This window comes from Dendropsophus ebraccatus, chromosome 7 (assembly GCF_027789765.1).
Source record: "Dendropsophus ebraccatus isolate aDenEbr1 chromosome 7, aDenEbr1.pat, whole genome shotgun sequence".
Taxonomy (NCBI): Eukaryota; Metazoa; Chordata; class Amphibia; order Anura; family Hylidae; genus Dendropsophus; species Dendropsophus ebraccatus.
This window is the reverse complement of record NC_091460.1, coordinates 81,911,774-81,928,496: the sequence shown is the minus strand read 5'-3', so window position 1 is coordinate 81,928,496 and position 16,723 is coordinate 81,911,774. Positions and strand designations below refer to the sequence as shown.

Here is a 16,723-nt window from a genome sequence, read left to right as displayed (position 1 = left end):
ATTCTGCTGTGGTAAAATCTGAAAACATAGGAGGCTTAAACTTGATCAACCCCTTCCTCACTATTTATTCTTCTACCTATTCCATAAAGTGTCATGTATTGTTTGTACTGTAGATAAATCTCACAACCTTTTTAACTAGCGTATTTACAATAAATGATCCACAATAAAGAATAGTCTATTTTTGTTATGTCATTGAATACTATACTGACCAGCAGCTATACTTTTATATGCTGTTCTACACATTCATAATTCAAGTTGATTTCCTTCTTACTTTAACCTTTACCACTTTCTTCCTCGCACTACTGCTTGATGTGCCCTCTTGTCTTAGTGATTTTGATTAGAAATAGCAAAGGTTACATTTATAATGGGCTCATTTATGTGGAAATAAGACATTATACTTAATAAGTCTACTCAGCATGTGCTTGTATCAGACTACATATCCTCACGTTACAGGGCTTGAAGGCTGACATTCACTGATTGCATTTCTGATTATTAATCAAGTTCAATTTTGTAATTATGGAAACTCTGATGTCATTTTAACATAAAATAAAATAACTCACAAAGGACAAAATATTTCTAGAGCTTTGCATTTTAATATATGTTCCTTAGAATATTTAAAAATATGTTTATAAAACAGCAGTCCAGTAGAATCTAGAAAAAACAGCAGTCCAGTACAATCTTAAATGTATCATTCAGTAAAACCCCTACCCCGCAGGGTGGCATGTGGAGTGTTGTGGCATCATTGTGGTGCTCTGATGCTGTTCAGATCCCACTGGCGCCTACGTCACCTTTCTTCTGATCCCTCTTTTTTCTCTATGGTTTTTAAAGACTGGAAATCAGTGTCTTAAATGCAATTCTATGGGAGCGCTCTCGATACAGATGTAGACTTCCAACCTCCTTAGATGCGGGACAGGGACAACCAGAGAAGAAGTCACCTTGGCGCCAGTGGGATTTGAATGGCATTGTAGTATCTTAATAATGCTGTGCCGTGGAAATGCAATCACCACGGGTGGGTATACATGCCAGCATGCAGCTGGGGGAGCCAATAAAAAAAACCTGAATGATTCTTTATTATACTAGGACATTCTTACATTCTTTATTATGCTAGTAATGTGTAAATAGCATCATGAAATACATTTCATGAAATTACATATTATTATTATCCTTGTAATATGATCCATATTGGCAAAGTGCCTAGATAGTCCTTGCCAGCACTAATCATGTGACCAGCTTACATGGTAGGTAAAATGTATGACTTTTAGAAAATATATGTTTTTGGAATACCAACTATCTGTAAACAATTCAGTAAAATGTTAGTGTTCCTATATCCTTTAAATGGGAAGTCATTTGGGCAACTTTTGTAAAATGCATAGTGCCTGTAAATAGAAATATAATTGTAACGCACTTTTATTGGGAAAAACAAAAACAAAAACATTTATATAAGAAAAAATGTCTAGAGCTCTGGCCACTAGGAATCTTCCTACTAAAGAACCACTCACCAAAAGTGTGAGGGGAGGGGGCATTCTGTCCTCTATGTTGCACTGCTGGTTATCAATGACATGACAATGAGAGTGTGCTGGGCATGGCACAAATTGCACACATCAGCAACAGAAGCACAAGAGCTGGTGTTCACACTGACATACTGCATGTAAGTACTAATCATTAAGGGGAATCCTCAGCAGCAGTGTTCCCTCATCCCTCCGTTGTTTGATGTATTATGATATTAATGGAATGCACAGTGTGGCAAGCCTCGTTCTATCCAAGCACTACCTCTAGGCTAAAAAAAAACTGGCAGAAAGAGTAAAAGGCAAACAGGGACCATGGCACTGGTCTAATAAAAAAAAAAGATACAACACTGGGATAATGCAGGTAAACGCTGCACAGAAATATGACAGATACTCTTTAATTTACTTGTCATAATAATGGTGTCTCCATGGCTAAAGGTATTCATTGAACATTGATACCTCCCCACCAATTTTTAGTAAATTGTATCATTAAAAAGATATCCATACTTATTGATTCCTGCATCCCATATTTGTTCCACTCAGAATTAAAAATTTTGGAATTTATTGTTCCTGGGCAAAAATTCTGTTCCAAAAGGAAGCGGGAAATATTCGTATTATATTGTACCATTATTGAAAACAGTCTTTATCCTTTGTCGCTTCTGACAGTCTATGTAAATACTATACATTTACAGAAGTTAACAAATATATAAAAAATGTTTTTCATGGAAAATGAATTCATATACTATATGATTTACAATCATTTACAAACATATCACCACAGACGCTTCTTCTTTAGAGTCCAAAGAAAAATCTAAATGCAAGAGCCACAGTTACAAGGCAAAGTCAATATTCTTCTAATGCCATCTGTTTTCTACAGCCTTTCAAATTGTTGCTAAAATCTAGCCTTCAGAAAAATCAGTTCTACTTTCTCTCTTAAGTGAGAAGTGAGAAGAGAACTTTCTTTTAGGCAACTGTTATAAATAAAAGCACTGAATGTTTTCTAAATAAGAATAACAGCACAGCTGCAGGATCACAGCGTATCAAAAACAGCCATATGGAATGCCCATCTTACAGCCGTCAATGTGTTCACATTCTACTGCACATACAAATAGAAAGGGTTTAGCTTCAAAACAGTGTGGGCAAAACAGTTTAGGAGGATTTGCTTTGTTTGATAGTTTTTTAGAAAGTTGAACTGCGAACATTTCTTTGCGACAAACTAGGTACCACATTGTATTAGACATATCTATATCTATCTATTTATCTATCTATCTATCTATATATACATATATACAAACTTAACATACACATTTATACTGTAGATATCTATGTATAATATGTTGATGTTTAAATGTATTATTACGTAGTTGTGCATATTACTCTGCAATTTATGTTCATGCTTTTTTATTGTTTTACCTTATGCTTATATCAAATGAGCCAAATTTATCACATTTCCTCATTAACTTTTTGCAACTTCTTGCCTTGTGGATGTCTATGTTAATCTCAATATTGTCACAAATAATAAATATGTCTAAGAAGTTTTCTCCAGCTACATCATGGCAGCCATTATGTAAATCGGTGAGGAAAATGCAAATGTGCCCACTCAAGGCAGTGCTGGATTATTGAAAAGTCCATGACAACCCCTTTAAGACATCACATTTAGGCTATGTTCCTACTACAGGTTTTATAGGAGTGTAAGACAGCCGTCTATTCATAATGACAGCTGCAAATAATGATCATGATCATTATTTGCTGTAGTCATTATGAAAAGACGGACACCTTTTGCCATTAAATGTCGGACCGTTTCTGTATTGGGACCGTAGCCTTAGGCTGGTGTCACACACAGCAGTTTTTCTTTTTTTAAATTATATTACCATATTTTCCGGCATATAAGGCGACTGGGCGTATAAGACGACCCCTGACTTGTAATCAGATTGTCAGGGATTTGCTTTATACACCGGAAACTGCAGATAAACTAATTAAAAAAACAAACATTTAACTCACCCGCCTCTGCGTGTCTTCTCCTTCGCTCCTGTTGCCGCCGCAGGTAGTGTGACGTACACTGACTGCGCCGGGGATGCCCAAAACCGAGCCGAGCATCTAATCGGAAGAATGACAGAGGCTTCGGGTACTTCTGGAGTCTCCCGAAGCCTCTGTCATTCTTCCGAAGCTCTTCCGAGCAGCCGAGTGTCTCCGAATAGACGCTCGGCTGCTCGGGAGAGCTTCGGGCCTCACCAGTATGTCACACTGGCTGCGCCAGCAACGGAGACGGAGGAGAAAACGAGCGGAGGCCGGGAACGGGCCCAGTTGAGTTAACTGTTTTTTTTTTTTTTTAAATGGTCGCCCCATATGGTGGGGATGCGGGCCATTTTTGAGCCCCCCACTGTATGGGGCGACCATACCCGGCCTATAAGACGACCCCCAACTACTGACAAGATTTTTTTAGGGTTAAAAAGTCATCTTATACGCCGGAAAATACAGTACCATATTTTCCGGGATATAGGATGACCCCCAATTTTTCCAGTTAAAATACAAAATTTGGTGTTTGGTATATACTCACCAAATAAAAATTTATAAAAAAAAATATCAGACCGCAGTGAGATCTGAGAGGCAGAGAAAGAGGTAGAGTAATACCAGGAGGATACAAGGGTGGGTCAGACAGGTGAAAAAGATGTTTTTTTCTGGGCACAGCAACACTCTACCGTATCCCTTTTTTAATACCCCGGAAGCCTGCAGTTTGCTCTGCCCTTTATACGGCCGCCGCATATGGCAGGGATTCTGACGTTTTTTTAGCTTCCCCGACTGAACTGCAGATTCTCCAGTCTGGTTCTGAAGTTTTTCAGCACCTGCCCTATAAGACATTCCCTGACTTTTGAGAAGATTTTGCTGGGTTAAAAAGTAGTCTTATGTATTTCCAATTCCCTTTCAATGCATTTCTGGCTTTGGCTTAAAACTGCATTAAAAGGTTTTCCAAAAATTATTGTGTGTGACACTTGTCCTTTTTTACAATTCTACTTTTGAACCTGAAATCCTTCCAGAAGCCATCCCATCATATTATTCTATTTCTGAGAAAAGAATGGCCTTGTTCTTAAAATTTCACAGGGAAATTCTGAATTAATGACAGTACATTTTAAATTTTTAGTTTATAACCAGTGTAAAATATCCTGCCACCTCCTCCCCCCATAAAAATTGAGACAGTTGAAAAAATGTTAAACCTAAAAATGTTAAACATGTTTTATGGCTGTCTTTCTGGAAGACCATCACATGAACAGGGGGCCATAAATAAAGATCTTGAACATTATTTGTGACCTTTTTTGGTAGCCATAATTTTCCCGTGGAGGGAATATAGCCTTACTTTGTATATTAACAATCTAAAAATACTTGTAAACTAGGAAGGATTGTGGAGAATGTTCTCAAATATAAGGGATAAGACATTAAAATGTAATCAAATTTTTGTCTTACCTTAGATAAATATGAATGACCATCAGATCCACATACAGGATTTGTATAAGCTGCAGGACATTGTTTGCAACTTGAAGAAAGAGGAACACCTCTCCAGTACTTATAGCTTAATCCAGCTTCTTTCATGCTGTAATATAATAATACGCTTTATTAATAATGTGAACAAATGTTAGTATGCATGTAAAGGATGAATCTGCAAAAGTAACACAATGAAAGACGACTTCTGATGATCAGATCATGATCAGAGATTTTTTTTTTTCATTTTTGTCACCGTTATACTTTTTTCCTTCTTCCAGTCATTGTTATCATTATCAGTATATTGTGCTTCTTCCAGTTATTGTGTCAGCACAATGGCCACATCACCATCTTGTACATTAGAGAAAATAAAATCAATATGCAGCACAATAACTCTCAGCACTGATTCCCGTTGTCTTAAATTTCTGTGCAGAGGGAGGACCGCCTGGAAAACCGGGATACAGCCACAGCCATAGGCTGTATCCCAGTTTTCCAGGCGGTCTTACCGCTGTATCCACCCTCTGCACGGAGGTTTAAGACAGCGGGAATCACTGCCGAGAGTCCGGGTTCGGCAAGTTCGGACCATCCCTACTAAGCGTAAACCCACTTCAAACTACAACCCAAAACCCACTGATTTACTGTCCACCATCTTTTGGATCACCCTGTATATATTTATTTTATAATAAAATTGTCAATTAGGGCTGTTGGAGTGTACATATGTATACAGGGATAAAGTTATAATATGGAACTATAATAATGAAGCCTAATTAATAAAAATGAATGGTCAAATGTGAATTCAATCTAAAAAAATAATAATATATATATATATATATATATATATATATATATATATATATATATATATTCGTCTTTTAACCCCTTTTGGTCCACATTATTTTTTTTAGTTTTTCCCTTTATGACGGGTTTTACTTATCTATTTTTGCTGCATGAGTTGAGTTTTTTTTTTTAATGGTGTCATTTTTGAGTTAATATTGTTTTTTTGTGCAATAAGAACTGCTAATAGTTTTTGTTTTTTTTGCAAAAAGAACTGCTATTAGCAGTTTTGCATTTCTGTGCACTTGGAATTTTTTTATGCTCTATGTGGTATAAATGAAAAATATGTTAAATAATATGTTATGTAACATTAAACAGTTTGACTCATTTTTAATAAAGTGATACCAAACATGTGCAACACTGCCTCTGGCATGGCTTCATAGGTATAGAATTAAGGCAAAAATGGCCCCAAGCTGCCATGACATCCCACGGGTGTCTTTGGCCCCGCCCCTTGACACCCATTGGTGGGCCGACCTAGAAGGGGTGGGGCCTAGACCTTTAGGCCAGCCTGTTCCAATGGCCGATGAGGGGGTGGGGTCAATGGTGGTGCAGTGGGCGGGGCTAAGTGGCTCTAATGCCGCGAGGCTCCACCCACTTAAAGTGACACTGTCACCCCCTTTTTGCATTCTGACTTCTCTACACAGGTGTAAAGGGTAAATTTAGCGGTTTTCATACCTTATTTTATATCATACGTCATGCTGCTTGTTCAAATAAAAAGTGATCTTTTATCAACTGTAGATTATGTTAAGTGGGTGCCACATTGGCGCCACTTAGCCCCGCCCACTGAAACACCTTTGGCCCTGCCCCTTGATGCCCATTGGTGGGCCGACCTAGAAGGGGTGGGGCCTAGACCTTTAGGCCAGCCTGTTCCAATGGCCGATGAGGGGGTGGGGCCAATGGTGGCGGTGGGCGGGGCTAAGTGGCTCTAATGCTGCAAGGCTCCACCCACATAACACAGTCTGCAGTTGATAAAAGATCACTTTTTACTTGAACAAGCAGCATGACGTATGATATAAAATAAGGTATGGAAACCGCTAAATTTACCCTTTACACCTGTGTAGAGATGTCAGAATGCAAAAAGGAGGTGACAGTGTAACTTTAAATGCTGTGGTCACTATTGACTATTTTAAGGGTTGAACAACCAGGAAGGTAGTTATCTGTATCCTGGATGCCAGACCAGTCAGTCTCCAGAGCACGTCCCTTCTTTGCACTTTCTCTCTCTCTCTCTCTCTCTCTCTCTCTCTTTCTCTCTCTGGCTGACTACAAATGAATGTGGTCCTTCTCAATGCTTTTTTTGGGGTAATTTTGTAATACCCTCTAGTCTTACACCCTCACACTGGGTAAATTGGTACAAAAGATAGGGTTAAATCTGGTAATTTAAGTTTGTATATTTTGATAATTTTTTCAGCTAATACCTTCTGTTTCCTAAAAAGGAAAGTGTTTCCATTCATGAACACTATTTTTATCAGTTATAGAAGCATAGCCTCTAGCAAGTGTACTCATGTGCATTATTGAATTGCTTGATCTGCAACATTGATTAAACTGTCATTTATGGAAAGACATTTTACAAGTTAAATTAGTAAATGCTTCTATGCTTTCTTTTCGCCAAAAATGACACTGACAAGTTATAATGAGATATAATTACAAATAACAGTGAAGATTATAAACCACATTTAAAACATGTTGATCTTGTTTTCAGTTATATATGTTATGCTTTGCAAAGTAGGTTGTTTAACCCCTTGCCTCTGCAGCCTGTTTTGGCCTTAATGCCCAGGACCTATTTTTCAAATCTGACCTGTGTCTCTTAGTGTAGTGATTACGAACCCATCCGAACCCAAACTTTCGGCATTTGATTAGCAGGGGCTTCTGAACTTGGATAAAGCTCTAAGGTTGTCTGGAAAACATGGATACAGCCAATGACTATATCCACACTTTCCACATAGCCTTAGGGCTTTATCCAAGTTCAGCAGCCACCGCTGATCAAATGCCGAAAGTTCGGGTTCGCTCATCTCTAGTAGTGATAACTCTGCGGTGCTTTTAACTCTCCCGGTTATTCTAAGACTGTTTTTTTGTGACATATTCCTCTTTATGTTTGTGGTATACTTTGGTTGATACTCAGTAGTTTTTTGTAAAAAAAAAACCCATTTGCGCAAAAATTTGAAAAATTTACATTTCTTTTTATTAAAAAACCTCTTTTCCTAAGAAAGATAGTCTTTAGAGATGAGCAAATAGTGAAAAATTCGATTCGATATGATTCGATTCAATTAGCTTCCGATATTCGACTATTCGAACAAATATCAAATCCCATTATAGTCTATGGGAGAAAAATCTTTGGGACCTGGAAATCAAGATTCAATTAATTGGAGGTAACCTAGTCCATAAAGACATCTCTAGAAAGTGATGAAAACACCTCTGGAATGCATCTGTGAAAGTAAGGGAACGGTATCTGTGAAAGCAGTATTACAGGGAACGGTATTACCGGCAATAGCAATCCCTGGCAAAATTGCCGCTCCCTGTCATAGTTAGTATTTAATTAATAAAGCAAATTTTCGTTCTTAGAAAGCTATTTTCCTTGTACAATAGCATAATTAAAATGAATAAATGCTTTTTCAATTAAATATACTGTTAATAAAAAAATAAATATATAAATAAATGTATATATATACATATATTTATTTATTTATTTACAGTATAGTTAATTGAAAAAGCATTTATTCATTTTAATTATGCTATTGTAAAAGAAAAATAGCTTTCTAAGAATGAAAATTTGCTTTATTAATTAAATATTAAGTATTACATGGAGCTGTATTAGGGGATCGCTAATGCCGGCTCAATGTAACACTTTAGATTTAATTAAAAAAGTAAATCTTTCTTCTAAATATGCTATTTTTTTATCACAATAGCAACATTAGAAGAAACATTTTGTTTTATATGTCCGCCCAGCTGGGCAGACATATAAGGAGCTGGAGCCGGCACCCTGATCTCATTGTGCCGGGCTCCGGCAGAAGAAGGAAGACATCAGAGGGTGAGTAGAAAGCTTTTCCCCCTCCCCTGCACTGCACCCATATCAGCAAGGAAGGGGGGGTCACTTAACCCCTTCCTTGCTGATATGGGTGCAGTCTGGCATCAGTCTGGCCCCCAAGGGGTTAATTGGGGACCCTAACTTAACCCCCTGGTGTTTAGTATGGCACCCAAAGGGTTAAGGGGGATGCAATGCATCCTCCTTTAACCCCTTGGGAGACACACTGTAAGTAGCAATCTGTGCTGACAATGATGGGTGTTGTGCTCCTGTTTGTGTGTTTTTTTGCGTGTTTCCCCCTTTTTATTTTTCAGATATCGGTATCCTGTGGATTACAGCGGATTCAGTGGACTATGTCGATGACCAGCGGTTGTTGGGATTTTTTTTTTAATAAAATGGTCAACAAGGGGTGTGGGGGTGTTTTTATTTGAATAAAAAAAATTCACTTGTGTCTTGTCTTTATTTCTTTACTATATAGGCTTAGTAGTGGAAGCCGTCTAAAAGACGGAATCCATTACTAAGTTGGGGCTTAGTGTTAGCCGGTATAAAATGGCTAACAATAACCCCCCAATTATTACCCTAGTACCCAATGCCACCAGGGAGGAGCCTGGTGCCAGTGGTCCTGGAGCATCAAAATTAGCGCTTCTGGACTGGGCAGCAGCAGGCTGGTAACATTAGGCTGGGGAGGGCCAAAATAAATGGCCCTTCCCACCTTGGTGTTACTAGGCTGCTGTTGTTTGGTTTTTTAACCCGGCTGGTTATGAAAATAGGGGGAACCCTATGCGGTTTTTTTAAAATAAATAAATAATTTAAAAAAAACGCGTAGGGTTCACCCTATTTTCATAACCTGCCGGGTTAAAAACCAAACAACAGCAGCCTAGTAACACCAGAGTGGGAAGGGCCATTTATTTTGGTCCTCCCCAGCCAAACATTACCAGCCTGCTGCCGCCCAGTCCAGAAGCGCCAATTTTGACAATCCAGGATGACTGCCACCCAGTTCTTCCCAGTACTTCTGGTGGCATTGGGTACTGGGGTAATAATGGGGGGGTTAGTATTAGCCATTCTATACCAGCTAACACTAGGCCCACTAGGTCCACTACTAAGTCTGTATAGTAAAGAAATAAAGACAAGAAAAACATCTTTACAGATCGCTGCTTACAGTGTGGCACCCAAGGGTTTAAAGGAGGATGCATTGCATCCTCCTTAACCCTTTGGGTGCTATACTTAACAATCTGGCCCTCATGGGGTTAAGCAAGGGTCCCCACTTAACCCCTTGGGGCAAGACTGATGTAAGACTGCACCCATACCAGCAAGGAAGGGGTTAAGTGACCCTCATTTCTTGCTGGGATGGGTGCAGTGCAGGGGAGGGGGGAGAGCTTTCTACTTACCCTCCGATGTCTTCCGATGTCCTTATTTTTGAAGGAAAAGCACTGTACTTTTCAATGAAGATAACTTTTAACTAGTCCTAACTTTAAACAAATACACTCTATGCAGGTACATCTATAATACATTACAGCACATGATCTGTGCTGTAATGTATTATAGAGTGAATAACAGCTCATTCATACGATCAGGTCCCTGCCTCAGTGCAGGGTCCTGATCATTCTAACCATAGCAGCCCAGACGCATTAAGCAGCATCTGGGTTGCTATGTTAACCCCCTCCGGAGCCGCACGATCGCTCTCACGGCTCCGGGGGTTGAAGGGGGGGGCCGGAGGGAGCGGATCTCCCTCCACATGCCCCATAGATACTGCGGTCCCATAGACCACGGCGCCTATGGGGTAAACTGCACGGGGGGAGCGTGGCTCCCCTTCAGGCAGTGGCAGTGGAAGGAGGCTGTGTGAGACAGCCTCCTTTCGCTGCCTGATCGCTGCTAGGGACAGCCAAAGGAGGCAGGGGACATTTGGGTCCATTGCCATTTTAAACTTTTTTCTTTTTCCAGCAATAAGCATTTGATGACTTACATTTGCTTTTAAAGGAATTTAACATCACTTTCACACTGTCCTAACCAAAAGTCATCAGGTCAGTGTCTAGAAGCTCCCTCCAGCACAAACTACCACCAGCATTGACTGAAAGATTACTTTCTGTTTAGGTATAGGGAAAGATTTATTTATCAAGGCCGGAGGGGCAGGCAGAACCCCCTGAATACTACTCTTATTATGGTGCATCATGCAGCATGTAAAGGATGACAAGTTCCTTTCAGTGTGTAGCTCTTTGGCCTAGAGGTACTATGATTGTGGTTCCTAATGTCTATTGAGCTCATCTCCTAAGCAAGATAGGTAGAGCAGCAAGAAGTGAGCAGAATGAAGTGCTTAGTGCTTCTTCCAGATTACTGTAAAGATTGAATGAGGTCTGAACACCCAGACCAATCAAACCATTATAACATGACTCTATAACATTTCACAGGTTGTGTGAAATAATAAGATAAGATAATGCCTCCTAGACTAACTGCCAGGATCGCGAAGTAAGCCAGTGGACAGCATCCTATGAACTTGCTAGACTTTTCATAATATTTACTAGCCATTTTCCTATTGCTCTACCTTGTTTTTTATGTAGTAAATACTAATAGAAGGAAAACACTGTATCCCAGAGGCTAGCACTACTACCATGTTTTCCCCATGTTTGCATAGGTTTCCTTTTGGTTGTCTGGATACCCTTGACACCCCCAAAACAATTTGGCCCTCGTTTGTATATGCCTGAGATTAAAAAAATTAGATGAGCCACACTGGGGCCCATGACTGAAGGGAGTTATAAAAACACTGTTTGCATCATATGTTGGCAATATATAGAAAACATGAATGAATGAATTGAGTGAAAAACATCCAGAGTCTGGTCTATTCAAAAACATCCATTCAAAAGATAATTTCAAAAGATAATTTCAAAATATCATAATATCAAAGTTGGATACCAGAAAAAAAAGTACAAAACACATATTTAGACATATCATATCATATCTACAGTATGTACAGCTTACCAAAAGACGTAATTGAAGAAATCCCTTCAAATTATATGTTACTAATTAAACTCTGCAAATGACATTGCCATATCGACATATTTTCCACTAACATGCAGCTATAATTATAATTTATCAAGAAGATTCTCATATTATGGACTTCTGTTGTTTTGTCCCATGGAGTTAAAACATTAAACTACATAATGCTTATCAGTTCCTACAATGCAAATTCCCAATGTTGTGAAGCTGAGGATAATAGAAGCAAAATATTCCCAGAATTTCAGAGCGATCGTATAATGGTTTTGTCTGCAGGTTTGATTTAAAAAAAACAGAAGTAGGCCTGTTAAAGGCAATGGTAAGGCTTGCCATTTTTTTTTAAATATTAATAAAAAATGCTTGCATTAATGCATATGTTTCTAGAAGGGTCCTGAGTGCATACCTAGCTAGTTTTTGTCAGCTCAGCCAGTTTAACCCCCTCCCGCCGCTTTACTGTAAATTTACGTCGCTGCAGCCTATGCCTGGTGCTGCAGTTATGTGAATTTACTGCACAGGAGCTACGCCTGTGTCATCAGCGGTGGGACCCACGGCAACCCTATAGATACTGCGGTCAGCATGACCACAGTATCTATAGGGCTCCGGAGAGACAATTCTCCCTCTACTGAGGGAGAATTGTCTCTCAGATGTGCAAACTGATCCCAGAGCCCGATGATAGCCATAGAAACCGGAAGCCTCTACGGAGGCCGGCAGGGGGAGGGAGGACAGAACACGCGCTGGGCGCGCCGCCTCCCCTCTCTCCCCTGCCTCTGTTATAAAATAGTAACGGTGGCAGGGGACAAAGGAGAGGTGGCAGAGCTAGGGGACATCAGCTTATGGGATCTTTATGATCCCATAAAATAATGTAAAATCACGACCTGGGCATTGAGGCATCAATGATCCCAGGTCGTGAAAGGGTAAAATGGGAACAGATTTTGTTGAAGTTACCTAAATATCCTAGTCTCCTGTTCAGTCTAGTTCCATGTCTAGTCAGTGACCACAAAATTCTGCGGTTCCCATTTTATGGCCAGATAGGTGAGTTGTTAAAATTGTGAATGATGTTCTTGATGTCTGTTTCACAGACAGAATCTTTAAAAAGTGTGTCATTTAGTTTATTATTATTAATATAATATGAAGACAAATGGCAGACTGGTACATGGGGGAAGAGGACCCAGCCCGCGAGTGCTTACAATCCAAAGCCTATTTGACATGTCTGATAAGAAAAATGACTAGGTTATATAGTGGCCTGTGGTTAAGGAGCATAGTGGCTTAAGAGGAAATAGTGACTACAACAATGCAAGTTGTGTGGGGGTTAAGAGAATGTGTAATCTCTACTTTAACCCCTTCCCGCATAAGGGAAGCCCAAAGCAATAGGGCATCTAATAGCCTTGGTCCCAGGATAGCAGCTGGGATTGCAGCGGTTCAGAGCGGGTTCGTCGCTCAACCCCTCTCTGAGCCCCCCCCCCCCCCCCCGCATCAGGATGTAGAGTTACGTTCTGATGCGGTAAAGGGTTAAGGGTTATTTTTTAAAACCAAACGCTTGATATCTTACCTGTGTAAATAACATTAACACTATCCCACAGCTTGCTACTAAATTTGATATGGAAATACAGAGTATAATTGACATGACCATAGCTTGAGGCGGGTCGGGAAAGGACATAATGAGCTCAAATCTGGTCCCACCAGCTGACCTTGCCTCAATAGCCCTAGGCGACTGAGGACAAGCACAGAGATGGTCTCTAATTGCAATAAGGTAAAACAGGAAAGAAGGACAAGACAAACTTACATACATAACTTACATAGTAGTTAAACCACATGTGCAGCAAGGTACATAAATAGTGAATAGTCAGGTAACAGCTGAAGTCAGAAAAAGCCTTGTAACAATATAGGAAAAGATATAGAGATATTTGCATGATAGAAAAGTAGTCTAATACCAAGCATAGATGCTGATACACTTTATTGGAGGTCAGGGACCCTATACAAGACGTGATTGGACCACAAACACACTTACATACACACAAACAAACACAGCAAGTGTGAATGTAAAAACCAGATGTCAATTACCTAAGTAAAACAGAGGTTAACTGTAAAGGGACAAGAGGAAGAGACATGTGTAGCATTTCAATTAGCAGAGCATAAGGATTAGAGCAGTGTTCAGCACTAATTCATGGCCAAAAGCACAGTCTTGGTCATACTGCATGACACTAATAGTAGTAAATCTGCATCGTAGGGGGAAAAAAGTTTCAGTGTGGAGAGAAAAAAAAGCAGAAAGAAGCATAGCCTCATAAAATGCTTGTCCTAAATAAAAAAATAAAAAACAATGATAAATTTACCATTTAAACTGTGGAGAATTTGTAGTCAATGATTGATATAATCAAGTGCAAAAAAACCTATAATTTGTTCTTGTAAAATTCCCTGCAGCTTAATGCTTTCATTAGAGCACAGCTCTTATGGTTTTCACATTGTTTTATACATGCAGACCACCTTGTATTTAAGTAAGACAAATCCTTTAAAACCCATTCAAAATTAGGTTGCTTAAACTATTCAATTCAAATTCAATTACAGCTCTCAGCAAGGATTCGTATGTGAAATGAAAATTATACTTAATTCCTTGCATTACATATATATGGACACTAATACATAAATTTATCTAACTAACTCACACCATATTTTGTTTTTATTAAATGCAAATCTTTTTTAAATGAATTATGATCTTTTATTAATAATAATTGCAGTTATCACTATGACATTTTGTTGTTGTAACTAATTACCTAATTACATCTTGAAACATAAATACAATTGAATAAGGGCAACTGAGATTAACATGTGAAAACTATTTTACAAACAATTAAGTACTTAGTCCATACTTGTATTATGATATATTTATTTTATTATGGGTATTTTTACCAATTCCTAGCTTTAGATTTGCATTATACTTCTCTTTATAACAATTAAACAAATCTAGAAGTGTACCAGGTGACAAATCCAATTTTCTGGATTACCTTCTATTTAATAATGATATAAAATAATGGTGCATTTACACAGACAGATTTATCTGACAGATTTTTTAAGCCAAAGTCAGACAAAAAAATATATGTATGTTTGTGATTTCCTATTTTTTAACCCTTTGAGGACCAGGCCCAAAATGACCCAGTGGACCGCGCAAATTTTGATCTTAGTGTTTCCGTTTTTCCCTCCTCCCCTTCTAAGAGCTCCAGCACTTTCAGTTTTCTATCTACAAGCCATGTAAGGGCTTATTTGTTACAGGAATAGTTGTACTGTGTAATGGCGTCATTCATTTTACCATAACATGTATGATGGAATTCCAAATATATTATTTATGAAGATATAAATAGGTGAAATCGTAAAAAAGAATGCAATATGGTAACGTTTGGGGGGTTCCTGTGTCTACGTAATGCACTATATGGTAAAAGCGACATGATACTATTACTCTATAGGTCAGTCCGAACACAACCATATGCAGGTTTACAGAGATTCTCTAATGTTATATATTTTTTTTAAATGAAATCCTTTTTTTTGGCAATTAATTATAAATAAAATGGGCCTATTGTGACGCTAATAACGGTTTTATTTTTTCACCTACGGGGCTGTATGGGGTGTCATTTTTCCCGCCATGATCTCTAGTTTTTATTAATACCATATTTGTGAAGATCGGACGTTTTGATCACTTTTTATTAATTTTTTTTTATATATATAATGTAACATAAAATCGGTAAACCGCGCACTTTTTTCCCTCTTTTCGTGTACGCCGTTTACCGTTCGCAATGACGCTTGTTATATTTTAATAGATCAGACAATTACGCACGCTACGGTATATTATATGTTTATTTGTTTATTTATTTTTATATGTTTTATTTATATAATGGGAAAGGGGGGTGATTTCAACTTTTATTGGGAGAGGGGTTTTGGGGTAGTATGTTAGTGTTTTTAACTTTTTTTTTTTACACATTTGAAGTCCCCTTTGGGGGACTTTTACATACATTAGTTTGATTTCTACACTGATGAATGCTATGCCATAGGCATAGCATTGATCAGTGTTATCGGCGATCTGCTCATTGAGCCTGCCTGTGCAGGCTCAGTGTAGCAGATCGCCGATCGGACCGCACGGAGGCAGGTGAGAGACCTCCGGAAGTCCGTTTTACCGATCGGGACCCCCACAGTCACACTGCGGGGGTCCCGATCGGTAAGTGACAGGGACTCCCCCTGTCACTTACACTTAAACGCCGCGGTCGCGGTGCGATCGCGGCGTTTAAGGAGTTAATGACACGCGGCAGCGCGATCGCTGCAGCGTGTCATTACCGGTGAGGTCCCGGCTGCTGATTGCAGCTGGCCCCCACCTGCTATGAAGCGCGCTCCACTCCGGAGCACGCTTCATAGCGGGAGAAACACCCAGGGCGTACAGTTACGCCCTAGGTCGTCTGGGGACAGATTTCCATGGCGTAACTATACGCCCTGGGTCGTCTAAGGGTTAAACACATACATAAAAAATACAAAATGTACCTTACCGTACATTTGAATTTCTTATTGTAAAACAACAAAGTAGCTTCAAACATATTAAATCACAGTGGATTTAACAATGCAAGGTCCAAGGCAAAATCTGCTGCGATACTGTTAGACACTGCCCACTTAACCCAGCAGCGGCCGAGATAATACAGTACCAGTCTGCACTCCCACCTGCTTCTCTGGCTTCCACCTCCCTGATGTCCCGCTTAGCTAATCACTGATTGGCTGAGCAGAACATCAGGGAGTCAACATCTGGAAAAGCAGGCAGGAGCGCGGAAAGGTAATGTAAATGCACAGCAGCTGCTCGGTTATGTTATTGTTATGGAGGCATCCCGTAGGGACCTGGGGGTTGCCTGCCACAGCAAATCCAACCTAACTTATG

The 16,723-nt window shown here is 39.3% G+C and overlaps 1 protein-coding gene across 2 annotated transcripts in view; it reads right to left on the bottom strand.

Moving 5' to 3' along the window:
• The window catches only part of SPOCK3 (SPARC (osteonectin), cwcv and kazal like domains proteoglycan 3), a 246,012-nt gene that overhangs the window by 48,490 nt on the left and 180,799 nt on the right, over positions 1–16,723 (bottom strand). For both annotated transcript variants that reach the window (XM_069976606.1, XM_069976607.1), the window contains exon 5: positions 4,965–5,091. In XM_069976606.1, the coding sequence (XP_069832707.1) occupies positions 4,965–5,091 (127 nt within the window). The remainder of the gene's footprint in view (positions 1–4,964; positions 5,092–16,723) is intronic.